The sequence below is a fragment of the Oncorhynchus kisutch genome, linkage group LG14 (genome assembly GCF_002021735.2).
Source record: "Oncorhynchus kisutch isolate 150728-3 linkage group LG14, Okis_V2, whole genome shotgun sequence".
Lineage (NCBI taxonomy): Eukaryota > Metazoa > Chordata > Actinopteri > Salmoniformes > Salmonidae > Oncorhynchus > Oncorhynchus kisutch.
Window position 1 is genome coordinate 61,383,726 of NC_034187.2, and position 14,792 is coordinate 61,398,517.

General features: G+C 42.8%; 1 protein-coding gene across 4 annotated transcripts; it reads left to right on the top strand.

The window, feature by feature from the left end:
• Positions 1–158: 158 nt before the first annotated feature.
• On the top strand, positions 159–14,731 carry LOC109903534 (activity-dependent neuroprotector homeobox protein 2). Of its 4 annotated transcripts, none has more exons than XM_020500305.2 (4): positions 159–442; positions 10,088–10,209; positions 10,538–10,651; positions 10,941–14,731. In XM_020500305.2, exons 2-4 carry the CDS (start codon positions 10,102–10,104, stop codon positions 13,611–13,613), a joined length of 2,895 nt encoding a protein of 964 aa, XP_020355894.1. In that variant the 5' UTR covers positions 159–442; positions 10,088–10,101; the 3' UTR covers positions 13,614–14,731. The 4 variants fall into 4 exon arrangements, with proteins under 4 accessions (XP_020355894.1, XP_031644560.1, XP_031644561.1 ...); XM_031788700.1 differs by having other exon boundaries at positions 159–384; XM_031788701.1 differs by having other exon boundaries at positions 165–290.
• The last annotated feature ends 61 nt before the right edge of the window (positions 14,732–14,792 follow it).

Sequence of the window (14,792 nt, forward strand, 5' to 3'; positions counted from 1 at the left end):
ATAATGTTTATTCGCCCAATTAACTCATCAATTAAGATTGAAATGGAAGGAAATCACTACGAAACTTCAATTATGTTTGGAAAGTTCCCCAATTTAGTCCACAGCTAACTTCAATCTCATTGGTCATCCTCCATATATGCTAATTAGGACCCAAACGTCATGTCCTGGACACAAGCGCCATTTTTTTACTTCAGGAGGAGGGTGAAACAGCACAATACATCAATTATTTCACTTTAATGTGAATCATTATTTCCTGAATTAACTTTGGCGGTTGCATCTTGTCCGGGGAGGTGAGTGTCAGAGTATCGTCCAGGTGGATTGATTGCACACTTCCGTGACACCGAGACTGAAGCGCTGGCGGATTGGTGAAACTATCCATACACGGTAAAAAAAAAAAAAAAAAAGACGCGACAGCCATCCTTTTATAACCGGAGAAGCAAAGGTAATTGTATGTAGCCCGGTCAGTCAACATCTTCAACAGTTCATCACAAATCTACACCTATTGTAGCCATTGTCGACATTTGCGCAGATCCACTTTCATAAATCAGCCAACCAGACATGTTTGTATGCAGTTCAACCAATGATTGATCATTGAGTTCAACACAGCTAGCTAGCTAGCATTTTAGCTTATATTTTTTATTCCCGCCAATGCATACAATTAGATGGTTTTAGCTATATTTTTGCTCTCGGGTCCACCGGCCGCTTTTGGTGACCCTTCGTGGCATAGGCGTCCCATTCAAATGACTGCCCTTTCAACTTCGATTGTAATTTCTGTGCCTACCATGGGGCATTGTGACCACGGGTGAGGGGGGGGGGGGATTCAGGATTTGTTTCCGGAGAGGGAATCTGTGAAACGGCTGCCACATCCAAGGAAGGCACGCAAATGTTCAACTCCTGTGTCGGGGATCTACTTAGCTAGCCAGCTAACGTTAGCTAGCTCGTGACGAAAAAGAACAATACAGGACTCTTTCGAGTGCCTGTAATTTGAACGAGTACACTCCGGGCTGGCAACTTTTTAAGAAAGTTTAGAGTGAGATTTGCTATGTGAATTTCATTTTTCCCTGGCACAACCCCTAGACATTAAAACAGTAAAATGTCCCGAAAGTTCATTTCCTTCCATTCTACGTATTTTGACATGGTTTGGGCCTATGACCAGGGTGGAAAATAAAACAATAAAAACCACAGGTCCGGTGTATTAAGGATACTTTGAAAATGAAATGAACTCAATTTGTCGACTTTAACATTTCACCCCTCCAAATCTCAAAGTATGCCTATTTTTGTGAAACCTTATTTAGGTGGATTGACACTTTATTCAGACAGTAAATCAATAAGATGGTGGAAAAACAGTATAAAGGTTGGAAACGGGGATTGATCCCTATTCTCAGATGGAAAGTATGGGACACATGCAAGGTAGTGTTACCACTACAACAAGGCTCTGCACAGGAAATACTAACACTTTAGTGGTTGATAGCAGTGGGTCACCAAATCATAGATTGCAGTCTCCTTGTCCATAGACTGCTTTTAAGGTAAATACAAACATTTTGTAATTCGGGTGAACTCTTTAAAATAAGGCTTGAAAAAATCCTGCTTGCTCTACCGGAGGGTTCACCACCCCTGATCTATGTTTCCCAAGTGCTGGGTGTTTTGAAAATGTTCTTGTTATAACAATTCATTTCCCAATCACCCACAATTGACTGAATATCAATATTCAGGTGGTTTATGTCTACTAGTTGAAGATCCTTGCTATAATCTTACTCTACCGAGATGAAATATGATGCGTTTGAGTTGTGAGTCCCCCTACCATCTGCCTAGCATGTGCACAATACAATATAAAAAATTAAAAATAAATGTTTAGGCTTGGAGTGTTTAATATCCAATGCTTATTTGTATGGTTTATGCAAAACTGTCCATGGAATGGCTGCAAAAATACAGCCTCATAATTCATTTTCAAAGACGTAGGCATATCGGATTTCAAATATGTGATTACACTGGCAAAATTGGGAAGAAGTGGAATAATAAAATACGTTTGGGGAATAAGTGTTCTTGCACACAAATGACCCTATATTTTAGCCCATTGTTAAGAATGAGAATTGTTCCACTGATCAGGCTAAATAAAGTCGATAAAATCTCCTGAATACAAGATGCCATAAATCTACCCCTACACCCTAACCAAAAAATATATAAATATTCATTGTCACCGCTCCAGAATCAAACTTCGATTTTTGGGGTCACAATCTTGACAAAATTATTTTCATAGTTTCAAATCATGTCACCCTACCAAACTAGGTCTGTCTGCTGCCTTTTTGTTGTCACAGCCTAATGCCAATCGCCAAATGAGGAGATTTAATGCAAGTGTGGATTAAATTGATTTAAATGCATATCAAAAGGCTGCATTCTGCAATGGGGACGGGAGTAACAGCAACCTAGTTTGGGCAAAATTGTACATAAAACAGCTACTGTGCTGCTCTTTTAACAGTTTTATAAACGCAGTGGAGTACATTCTCTCTTTCTCTATTCAGCTCCACCCAATCCCGTTGATCCCTTACATTAGTGGTTCCCAAACTGTGTTGTGCCTCCTAGGGAGGGGGGCAGGTTTATAAATATTTAAACAACACACTTAATAAGGAGCTCAGTCTGGTTTTAAACTTACTCTTGAAAGTTGTAATAATAGAATGCACAAGGTGCAATTTCGAAAGTGGGTAGTGCACCATCAGTTCCTCTTGTCATGTTAGTCATTGTATACCTTAGAGCTATTTATAACTTGTCAGAAATGTCCTGATCAACTAGCCCACGTCAGCTGTTTTTTTTGCCCATAGATGTTGTAATATGGCACTCAAATCACATGAATATACATTAGATGTGGCAAAATGTATACAATTGCAAGAAAATTAGCTTTAAAACTGCAAAATGTTCTTCGCACCACATGACAAAATGTGTAGGATTGCAGGTAATAAGCTTTAAACCTGGGGTGTGAACAGTTCTTGTGCCCATAGAAATAGATGTGTGCGTGCAGGGGTGGCGTGGAATGTTCCAAAGCTTGGAGGGGGGACCCAGAGTGGAAAAAGTTTGGGAACCCCTGCCTTACATAACTAGACCAATCATATGCTTCAATGTGCCACGGTTCACATTGCTGTTGCAAGACCGGTCAATGATAGAGGTTCTGCTCGTGATAAGTTGCAGGCGCAGATGGTCTGATTTTCAAAAACGATTTGGAGCACGGTTTAAAAGTTAACACACTTACTATACAATGGACTAATTCTACAAATAACAGCAGTACTTTTCAATGCGTGAGATATAAGATCTGGTGTGAGGGTCAAATGCGTGAGTTGGCAGCTCCTGTACACCTCAAATAGTTTAATGAGGATCCATTACTGATGTTTAGAAGTGTTTTTCCAGTCGTCAGAAACTTGTGAAAGTGCTATTAATGATGTTTTAGCGGTCAAATTTGACTGCCAGTTGTATATTGTCCATCGGTGTGACGTAATGTCCTGCCTCATGCTTAACAAATAATTGTTAAGCATGAGGCAGGTAACATTCAATCAATACACAAGTAAGAATAGCTTTTTACATTTTTTTTTTATTGAGGTTTAGTGAGATCACTGAATCTTACCCAAAATGTAATAGCGAGACACTTGGTTATCATCGTTACACATGCAAATTGTTTTTTAATTGGAATGCCAGAATATGATTACTGATTTAAGACATAAGTAACGAAATAGTCAATTATTTTATCATTCAACATTTGCTAACATGTATTGTAATGTCACATCAGAGGACACGTTCAAGGCACTAATGCATGAAATGGTTCCTTAAATTGGATAAACTTTAAAATAAAAGGTGGCTGTATAACATTGAGTTGTTTATTACAGCTATATGTTTAGCTTTAAATTTTTACATTTTTTAAACTTTTGTTTTGGCCGTATGGCAACTACCCAAATGTTCTTGTTATCTTGCTGTGTGGCGCATGGTGCTAGATTTGGAAATAGTAGCAGTATTGGGTGAGGGTAACATGACAATGGCATTTCTATATCTTGTCACTAAATCACATTTTAGTGGTCGCACGCATATATATTGCGGATATAGAAAAATGCTTGTGTTCCTCGCTCCAAAAGTAATATCTAACAATACACACATCTAAAAGTAAAATACTTAGGTTATTGGTTTACATTTATGGCCTATGAGCCATAAACATATGAATCCATAGGCTACATTCATGGATGTCAAAGCATGATCTTTAACCAGAGATCACTATGTATACTGTAAAACTATTTTGTGGAATGTGCTTTGTGGCTGCCGGAACGGACAAGTGAAATTGTCCCGTAAAAAATGAAGACCACGTTCATTTGCTTTGACTCTAGTGCTCCATTTGTACATGTGCATTTGCTGGGCACAACAAAAAAGAAACCAAACCAAGCATCACACAGTTCTTCTCCTTAAATTCCCTTTTCCCTCTGTATCACTCACTCAATTGCGTTCCGACTGCCTCCTCTACACACGCTAAGGGGGCACACAAACTCCTGTTAGGCCTACAGAAATAAATGCCTTTAAAAAAACGTATCTAAATGATGGGATACACAAGCCACATTCTTGGCAAAATGATTTTTTTTTTTGTCACATTTCAAAATGGACTGGTTGATTTAAAGTAGGAAATGTGTTCCAACAGAGAGCTGCAGTTTTGGAATAATCATATTCCAGTCTATTTTCCATTTAGGCTACTTTGTGGACTGCTAGTGCCCCCCCCCCTTAAACATAGACCGGTTCCACACTGAAAATACACAAAAACATTAGTTTGATAAAGACAGCGTATTTTCATCAGAATAAATCCTAGGCCTCACCAAACAGATGTTGTGGCCGTAATTATTTTGTAATCCTGAAAAATTGCCAAATAGTCACGTTTGAAACAATCACTCTAAATAACAGTTCCATGTGCAAAATGCGCTTCACTTCGCAGTGACTTTTTTTTTTTTTTTCATTTGGGGAAATATTCTGTTTTATTTTATTATATGAAATGTGTTTGGTTTGTTTTTTACTAGGAAATGGGTGTCTTGAATGCCCTTAAGGGCTCGGGAAATAAGACCGTCATGTCGGCTAAATTAACAAAGCAAGGCTATACCATTGCACAGCCATAGGCTTCTACAAGCAAGTGCCGTTGGTGCAGTTACTGCCTTTATTTCTAGAGATTGTATTCCACCATACAATATAACCAGTTTATTACAGTTTCAATAAATGTATCTTAAATGGCACAAAAATTAGACTGAATATACACTACATGACCAAAATGTATGTGGACACCTGCTCATCGAACATCTCATTCCAAAATCATGGGCATTAATATGAAATTGGTACCCCCACTTGCTGCTATAACAGCCTCCACTCTTCTGGGGAAGGCTTTCCGCTAGATGTTGGAACATTGCTGTGGGGCTTGCTTCCATTCAGCTACGAGCATTACTGAGGTCAGGCACTGATGTTGGGCGATTCGGCCTGGCTCGCAGTCAGCTTTCTAATTAATCCCAAAGGTGTTCAATGGGGTTGAGGTCAGGGCTCTTGTGCAGGCCAGTCAAGTTCTTCCACACTGATCTCGACAAACCAGTTCTGTATGGACCTCGCTTTGTGCATTGTCATGCTGAAACAGGAAAGGGCCTTCCACAAAGTTGGAAGCACAGGATCGCCTAGAATGTCATAGTGTTAAAATTGGAACTAAGGGGCCTATCCCAAACCACGAAAAAAAGCCCCACACCATTATTTCTCCTCCACCAAACTTTACAGTTGGCACTCTGCATTGGGGCAGGTAGCGTTCTCCTGGCATCCACCAAACCCAGATTCGTCCGTCGGACTGCCAGATGGTGAAGCATGATTCATCACTCCAGAGGTCAATGACGGTGAGCTTTACACTGCTCCAGGCGACACTTGGCATTGCACATGGTGAGATTAGGCATCTGTGCAGCTGCTTGGCCATGGAAACCCATTACATGAAGCTCCTGACAAACCGTTATTGTGCTGACGTTGCTTCCGGAGGCAGTTTGGAACTCTAGTGAGTGTTGCAACCGTTCTGTGAGCTTGTGTGGCCTACCAATTTGCGGCTGAGCCGTTGTTTCTCCTAGATGTTTCCACTTCACAATAACAGCACTTACAGATGACCAAGGGCAGCTCTAGCATGGCAGACATTTGACTAACTGACATGTTGGAAAGATGGCATCCTATGACAGTGCCATGTTGAAAGTCACTGAGCTCTTCAGTAAAGCCATTCTACTGCCAATGTTTGTCTATGGAGATTGCATGGCTGCTTTATTTTATACACGTGGCTGAAATGGACGAATCCACTAATTTGAAGGGGTATCCACATACACTTTATATACACACAAGTATCTCGTGCAAACTCTTGTATATTTTAAGTTTACATTTCACTCCTTGACAAGAGTCACTAGAGACTCAAAGCTATGAGGGTAGAACACATTTCAAACTTTGCTTGTTAGGGGTAGCTAGTTGCAGAACAATGGAAGGGTTTAGTCGACAGTGCATTTGGGAAGTATTTAGACTAGAGGTCGACCGACTGATTTAAACGCCAATACCGATTATTGGAGGACCAAAAAGGCCGATACCAATTAATCGGACAATTTTATTTCTAATAATGACAATTACAACAATACTGAATGAACACTTATTGTAACTTAATATAATACATCAATAAAAATAAATTCAGCCTCAAATAAATAATGAAACATGTTCAATTTGGTTTAAAAAAATGCTGGAGAAGTAAAAGTGCAATATGTGCCATGTAAAAAAGCTAACGTTTAAGTTCCTTGCTCAGAACATGAGCACATATGAAAGTTGGTGGTTCCTTTTTAACATGAGACTTCAATATTCCAAGATAAGAGGTTTTAGGTTGTAGTTAATATAGTTTTAATAGGACTATTTTTCTCTCTACCATTTGTATTTCATATAACTTTGACGATTGGATGTTCTTTTAGGCACTATAGTATTGCCAGTGTAACAGTATAGCTTCTTTCCCTCTCCTCGCCCCTACCTGGGCTCGAACCAGGAACACATCGACAACAGCCACACTCGAAACAGCGTTACCCATCGCTCCACAAAAGGCGCGGCCCTTGCAGGGCAAGGGGAACAACTACTCCAAGTATCAGAGTGAGTGACGTTTGAAACGCTATTAGCGCACACCCAGCTACCTAGCTAGCCATTTCACATCGGTTACACCAGCCATTAGGCTGATAGGCTTGAAGTCATAAACGGCGCTGTGCTTGCGAAGAGCTGCTGGCAAAACGCACGAAAGTGCTGTTTGAATGAATGCTTACGAGCCTGCTGCTGCCTACCATCGCTCAGACTGCTCTATCAAATCATAGACTTAATAACATAACACAGAAATCCAAGCCTTCGGTCATTAATATGGTCGACTCCGGAAACTATCATTTTGAAAACAAAATGTATTTCAGTGAAATACAGAACCGTTAGCTAAAATACCAAACGGGTGGCATCCCTAAGTCTAAATATTCTTGTTACATTGCACAACCTTCAAAGTTATGTCATAATTACGTAAAATTCTGCCATATTAGTTCGCAAAAAGAGCCAGGCGGCCCAAACTGTTGCATATTCCATGACTCTGCGTGCAATGAACTTAAGAGAAGTGACACAATTTCACCTGGTTAATATTGCCTGCTAACCTGAATTTCTTTTAGCTAAATATACAGGTTTAAAAAAATATGTACTTCTGTGTATTGATTTTAAGAAAGGCATTGGTGTCTGTGGTTAGGTACAGTCGTCCAACGATTGTACTTTTTTTGCAAATGCGATTTTCTTAAATCATCCCCCAGCGTTGCATTGATTATATGCAACGCAGGACACGCTAGATAAACTAGTAATATCATCAACCATGTGTAGTTATAACTAGTGGTTATGATTGATTGTTTTTTATAAGATAAGTTTAATGCTAGCTAGCAACTTACCTTGGCTTCTACTGCATTCGCGTAACAGGCAGGCTCCTCGTGGAGTGCAATGAGAGACAGGTGGTTAGTTGGACTAGTTAACTGTAAGGTTGCAAGATTGGATCCCCCCCGAGCCGACAAGGTAAAGATCTGTCGTTCTGCCCCTGAACAAGGCAGTTAACCCACTGTTCCTAGGCCGTCATTGAAAATAAGAATGTGTTCTTAACTGACTTGCCTAGTTAAATAAAGGTGTAAAAAATATGCGCCCAAAAATACCGATTTCCGATTGTTATGAAAACTTGAAATCGGCCCTAATTAATCGCCCATTCCGATTAATTTGGTCGACCTCAAATTTAGACCCCTTTCTCCACATTTTGTTACATTACAGCCTTATTCTAAAAAAAATCTGCACACTACCCCATAATGACAAAACAAAAACAGATTTGAATACATATGTATTCAGACCCTTTGCTATGAGACTTGAGCTCAGGTGCATCCTGTTTTCATTGATCATTCTTCAGATGTTTCAACAACTTGATTGGAGTGAATATTTCAATTGATTGGACCTTATTTGGAAAAGCACACACCTGGTTATGTAAGGTCCCACAGTTGACAGTGCTGGCATACTTTTTAAAATGTTTTACTCAGTACTTTGTTGAATGTTTATCAAGGATCTCTGTACTTTGCTCTGTTCATATTTGCCTCGATCCTGACTAGTCTCCCAGTCCCTGCCGGTGAAGAACATCCCCACTGCATGATTCTTCCACCACCATGCTTCATCATAGGGATCGTGCCAGGTTTCCACCAGATGTGATGCTTGGCATTCAGGCCAAAGAGTTCAATCTTGGTTTCATCAGACCAGAGAATCTTGTTTTTCATGGTCAGAGTCCTTTTAAGTGGCTTTTCGCAAACTCCAAGCGGGCTGTCATGTGCAGTTTACTGAGGAGTGGCTTCCGTCTGTCCACTTTACCATAAAGGCCTGATTGGTGGAGTGCTGCAGAGATGGTTGTCCTTCTGGGAGGTTCTCCCATCTGCACAAAGGAACTCTTGTGCTCTGCCAGAATGATCATCGGGTTCTTGGTCACCTCCCCGACCAAGGCCCATCTCCCCCAATTGCTCTGCTTGGCTGGGTGGCCAGCTCTAGGAAGAGTCTTGGTGGTTCCAAACTTCTTCCATTTAAGAATATTGAGGCCAACTGTGTTCTTGGGAACCTTCAATGCTGCAGACATTTTTTGGTACCCTTCCCCAGATCTGTGCCTCGACACAGACCTGTCTCAGAGCTCTACAGACAATTCCTTCATCCTCTTGGCCTGGTTTTTGCCTGACTTGCACCGTCAACTGTGGGACCTTATATTGACAGGTGTGTGCCTTTCCAAATCATGTCCAATGAATTGATTTTACCCCAGGTGGACTCCAATCAAGTTGTAGGTGGACTCCAATCAATCTTAAGGATGATCAATGAAAACAGGATGCACCTGAGCTCAATTTCAAGTCTCGTAGCAAAGGGTATGAATACTTGTATAAATTAGGAGTGGCAGGTCGCCTAGTGGTTAGAGCGTTGGGCCAGTAACCGAAAGGTTGCTGGATTGAATCACCGAGCTGACTAGGTAAAAACCTGTCGTTCAGCCCCTGAGCTAGTTATAACCCACTGTTCCCTGGGTGCCAAAGACATGGGATGTCGATTATGGCAGCCCTCCACACCTCTGATTCAGAGGGGTTGGGTTAAATGAGGAAGGTGCATTCATTTGTTCAACTGACAGTTGTACCCCCCCCCCCCCCCCCCCCCCAAAAAAATGTACGACCAGTTTTTGCTTTGTCATTATTATGTCAAGTGTGTAGATTGCTTAGGAATGGTTTATATTTAGTCCATTTTAGAATAACGTAACAAAATGTGGAAAAGGTCAAGGGGTCTCAATACTTTCTGAAGGCACGATATATTTATTAGGTCAAATTAGGATTTGTTATATGTAATGGATATGATAAATTCGTCATCGTTCCTCTTGGGATAGACATATGTGCACATAGGCCTATTTCTTTTTTTCCCTTTTTTTTTTGAGTACTAGGAAAAATAATCATGCAAGTACTCAGTCAAATCCCATCCCTAGTTTGGATGTGTATAATATTACCTGGCCTAACATGGCTCTCTCTTTCAGGAAGCTCAGGAACAATGTATCAGGTCCCAGTTGGAAACTTGGAGAACATCCGAAAAACAAGGAGAAGAGTGAAACACATTTTGAGTGATTTTGGACTGGAGGATTGCAAAAACCTTCTGGAAGTATGTTTTTGTTGTGCAATTTTTATGTTTAAAACTATCTGTTTTATAGGTATCAGAGCATTGTAGGAACTTTTGTTTGGGGGCTAGATGAGGCCTAAGTATTGCCATATTACCCGTTGTTTATAGGCATGGATAGTAGTTTTCCCATAACTCTGTACCAAATGGCACCCTATTCCCGATGGTCAAAGGTAGTGCACTGTAAAGGGAATAAGGTGCCATTTGGTACACAGGATAGTGAATGTTCAGAGATCATTGATCAGTGTTTTCTTCCCATGATACTTAGCTGTTTGTTGTCCTTAACTGTATGTTGTCTGTCACCAACTTCCAGGAGCTGCAAAAGAAGGAGAAGAACTCTGATGAAGAGTCTGATTCTGATGAGGCATTCCAGGAGACTGAGTGGGTGGACCTCAGTGAGCCCTTCCCAGGCAAGAGGAAGAAAAAGGTAAAATGGCACCTGGAAAGATGTGCTAGTCTGATAGCGATGTCAACAAACCAACAGTGTTTGAAATCAAGTGATTGCTTAAATGTGCCAATATTTCTGGGCTCTGTGGAAATGCATAGCCACTGATGTGCATCAGTTAATTCAGTTCACACTTAATCAGCATCTGAAATGGCTATGTAGGGACACTGTACAAAAAAATATAACATACATTCCTTAGTGAAGTGACAGATCAATTTAATATGGTCTTATTTTGCTAATCACGCTTGTTATCGATGTCTCTTTCCCCCAGTGGCCATACCGCACGCGGCTGTTGTGCTGCTCCGTCTGTAAGTACTCCACCCGGAACTGGTACTCCTACAAGAGTCATCTACAGCGGAGCCATGAGTATGAGAGGAAACTGTGTGTCCTGGCTCCCTGCCAGATCTGCTCCTTCGTCGCCCATCCCCGACTCCTCAAGAAGCACCTTCTCCTCTTTCATGGCTCTCCAAATGTGGACCAAGATGCAGCATCTCTGCATTCAACTACCAAGAAAGGAGACCGGTTTAAGTGTCGTAAGTGCCGATATGTGGACTCAAACCTGTTCTCAATGAAGAAGCACGTCCTGCTGAACCACCTGGAGAAACTGTGGCACCACTTCTCAGGACGGATACCAGACACTAAGTTCCCCCATACAGCCTCCAGGCAGTTCTGTAAGGTGTGTAAGATGGCTATTGAAAGCACGGAGCACATGCTGCACCACATCCTGGCCTCTCCCACTCACCAGTGGGCCTGCGCTCAGATCAGGACCTGGATCTTAGAGAACACTCAGTACGCCAAGCCCACAAATTACCAAACACTGGCCCCTAAAAAACAAATGCCACAGGTGTCCAGTCCTGAGCAGCTGGCAGGGCCCAACCAGAGCTTCCTCCCCCCTCAGGCCCTGGTTCAGCTGGCCGGTGCTGAGGCAAAGGGCCTCGTCCAGCCTGGTGCTACTGTCAAGCTGCAGAGTGCTCTGCCACAGGGGGCCATCTCAGCCACCATGCCCATCGGCCAGACCATGGTCAGACTGCCCTCTGGCGCCTCACTACCTGGTGCTCCTCACAACCAGGTGCCTTTCACCATAGGGGTCCAAGGTCAGCAGCAGCAGCCCCAGCAGGTCTTCCTGCCCCCGAGGGTGCAGATCAGCATTCCAGGGATGTCCCAGGCCCTCATGGTGACTCAGCGCCTCCCCTTGAACCAGGGGACCCCCCAGGGTACAATGCTCCAGAGCAACCCCCAGGGCACCATGCTGACCTCCCAGTCCCTCCTCAGCCACCTCTTCCCCACTGGCAACAAGGTCAACGGCATGCCCACCTACACCTTCGCCACGCCAGTAGGCATGCCCAGCCAGACGAGTAACATCCAGCTGATCAGCAAGGCTCCTCAACCAATCAAACCAGCAGGTAATCCTGCTCTCAACTCCAAAGCCAAGAAGTGGATCACCTGTCCCATCTGTAATGAACTGCTCCCTTCAAATGTCTATGAGGCTCATCAACAGGCTGCACACAAGGCCCAGCCCAGAACAGCTAAGCAGCAGGGCCTGGCTGCCCGTGCTCCCTTCCTCAGGAAGATGCCTGACAAGACAGTCAAGTGTTTGAAGTGTAAGATCCTGCTGTCTGAAAAGGGCCTCTTTGAACACCTACTGCACGGGCTTAACTGCCTCTACTGTCCTGGGATGTTCTACTCCATCCAACAACTGGTTGAACACACAAACACACAACACAACCCCACACAGAAGGCCAACTGTGACTTCATGAGGCGAGAGTATAGACTGTACACAGACGACAGCGGTAACCTTCTGTTCCCCTACTTTGACATCAACACCATGGCCCCCAAAGAGATCCTGGGAGACGCAGAGCTGAAACTGGCTCTGGTCACCAACTCCCTAGACCTGATCTTCCTCAAGATGCAGCCTGGTGGAAAACAGGAAGTGTGTCGGAACCCCAGTAAAACGATGCGGACCGACTGCCCCTTCTGTGAAGAGAAGTGTGTCACAGTGGAGAACTACCAGGCCCATCTGAGTGGGAAGCACTGCATCGCACCCACCGTCCACGCCATCCTCAAGACCGCAGCATTCAAATGCATCTACTGCAACGGCGTCTACACAGGCAAGACCACGCAGAGAGCTATAGTAATCCATCTACAGCGCTGCCGCCGTGCCCCCAAGACCCCTAAAGATGCAGACAGACTCCAGCCCGCCCCCACCAACGGACGCCAACAGCAAGTCATGGCCTTTAAGCAGATGGTCCAGGTGCCAGGTCTGTACTCTGCCCAGCTCCCTCCAGTCCCCATGGCAGCGCAGGCCTCCGTCCCTGTCCCCCAGCCCTCTGAGTCCCCTGCTGAGCTACAGAGCAAGCTGAGGCTGGAGGCGGCCTTCAGGGAGGCCATGGAGGCCAACAAGAAAGAGAGGGATGCGCGGGCAGCTTTCCGTAAGCAACGAGAGAAGGAAAAACGAGAGCAGGTACCCAAGATGGACCCCTATATTCAGCTGGCCCTGGACCCCAGTGGGATGGAGAAACGACCCTCTGAGGAGCGGAAAGACTTCCTCACCAGATACTTCCACACCAAGCCGTACCCCACCAAGAAGGAGTCTGAAGAGCTCTCCAAGAGACTGTGGCTGACCCGGACTGAGGTGTCCACCCTGTTTGGAATGAAGCGCACGAAGTGCATGAAGGCCATTCAGAAGAACAGCCCTACCATCTTCATGGGCTTCAACATGACAGAGCTGAAAAAACTTAAGCACGACCTCCTCATCCCAGAGGTGGAACCTGCAGAACCAGAAAAGATGGCTGACCAGGAAGTGGAACCCGACGAACCAGAACAGACGGATTTGCCAGAAGGAGAGAAACCAGAAATTTCTGTTCCAAAAGAAGATCCTTTAGAACCACATCAGATGGATGTTCCAGAGATGGATCCTTTAGAACCACAGGCAATGGCTGTCTAAGTTGTCACTTCAGAGTGCATGTACAGTCTGTATAGATACTTTTACCTGGATGACTGCAACAGACTGCAGTGCCCTGAAATGTATACTTTTATATTGATGTTAGTCTCCCTGCTAGTAATTGTCAACTACATTTTAGATGTTGACTTATTATTCTCCTTTTCATAGAACTGTAAATCAAATGTTGACATTCTCATAGGCTACATGTTAAAACAAACCTCTGTATACACGTGTAAAAAAATAAATGTAAAGCCAAGTGAGGACTGTATTAGTATTAGACACTGTTTTCAGGGGTTTGTTTCATACAACCACAGCACGGTTAAATCCACCATTTCCACCTTTAAGATGTGTTTTCAGCCTAACGACCATGATTCAGTTTGAATAATATTTTGAAATGCTGTCAAATGTTAAAGCTATATAAAGACACCTGTATTTGGTATTGTGTAAGTATTCAAACTGGGATCATTGACTGACTTTAAAACAACTACAGCATTTAACTCTCACGTTCAGAATGTTAATGAACAGTATTTGTCAATTTTGTGTTTCTGTATCATAAGACTTATTTTCTGTATGTCTGTATAATAGTTATTGTCCTTTGTTCTCAATAGTAACTCAAATCTATTATGTGATTATATGAATCCATTGACCAGATGAGACTGAGTATATTCAGAACTGTAAGACATTGTCCATCTTTTTCTTTTCAGAATGTGTATCGAGTGCTATTCTTCCCTTATTGGAACTATGTAGTGGATTGTTCAGAGTTCGCTAAAAAATACTGATTTTTGCCGTAGCCTACATCACTTTCACCCTTGTTGCTTTTTTATGTTGGTCCACTAATTTTGTTGTAAGTTATTTGGTGAAAACAGACAACCTCTCCTGGTGGTTTTACCATTATTTTCATATGCTAATTCCCCTGTGGGTTTTTCTTCCTTGTTTCCACTTCTTCCTGTGTCACTTGCAATTGATTGTCAGGTTTTTATGTACTATATACCTATTGGGTTTTAGATGGGTTCGGTCCTTCAGAAGCTAAAATGTGTATAGACTCAGAAGGTTTGAGCCTTCTGATGCATTGTGGCAGAACTGTGCAGAATAAACTTTTTCCAATAAATATTTCACTGCTGGAACTTGCTCATTAATGAGTGTCTGTCTGAGAAAGCTTGTCTAACCAAAGTGGGCTACTGT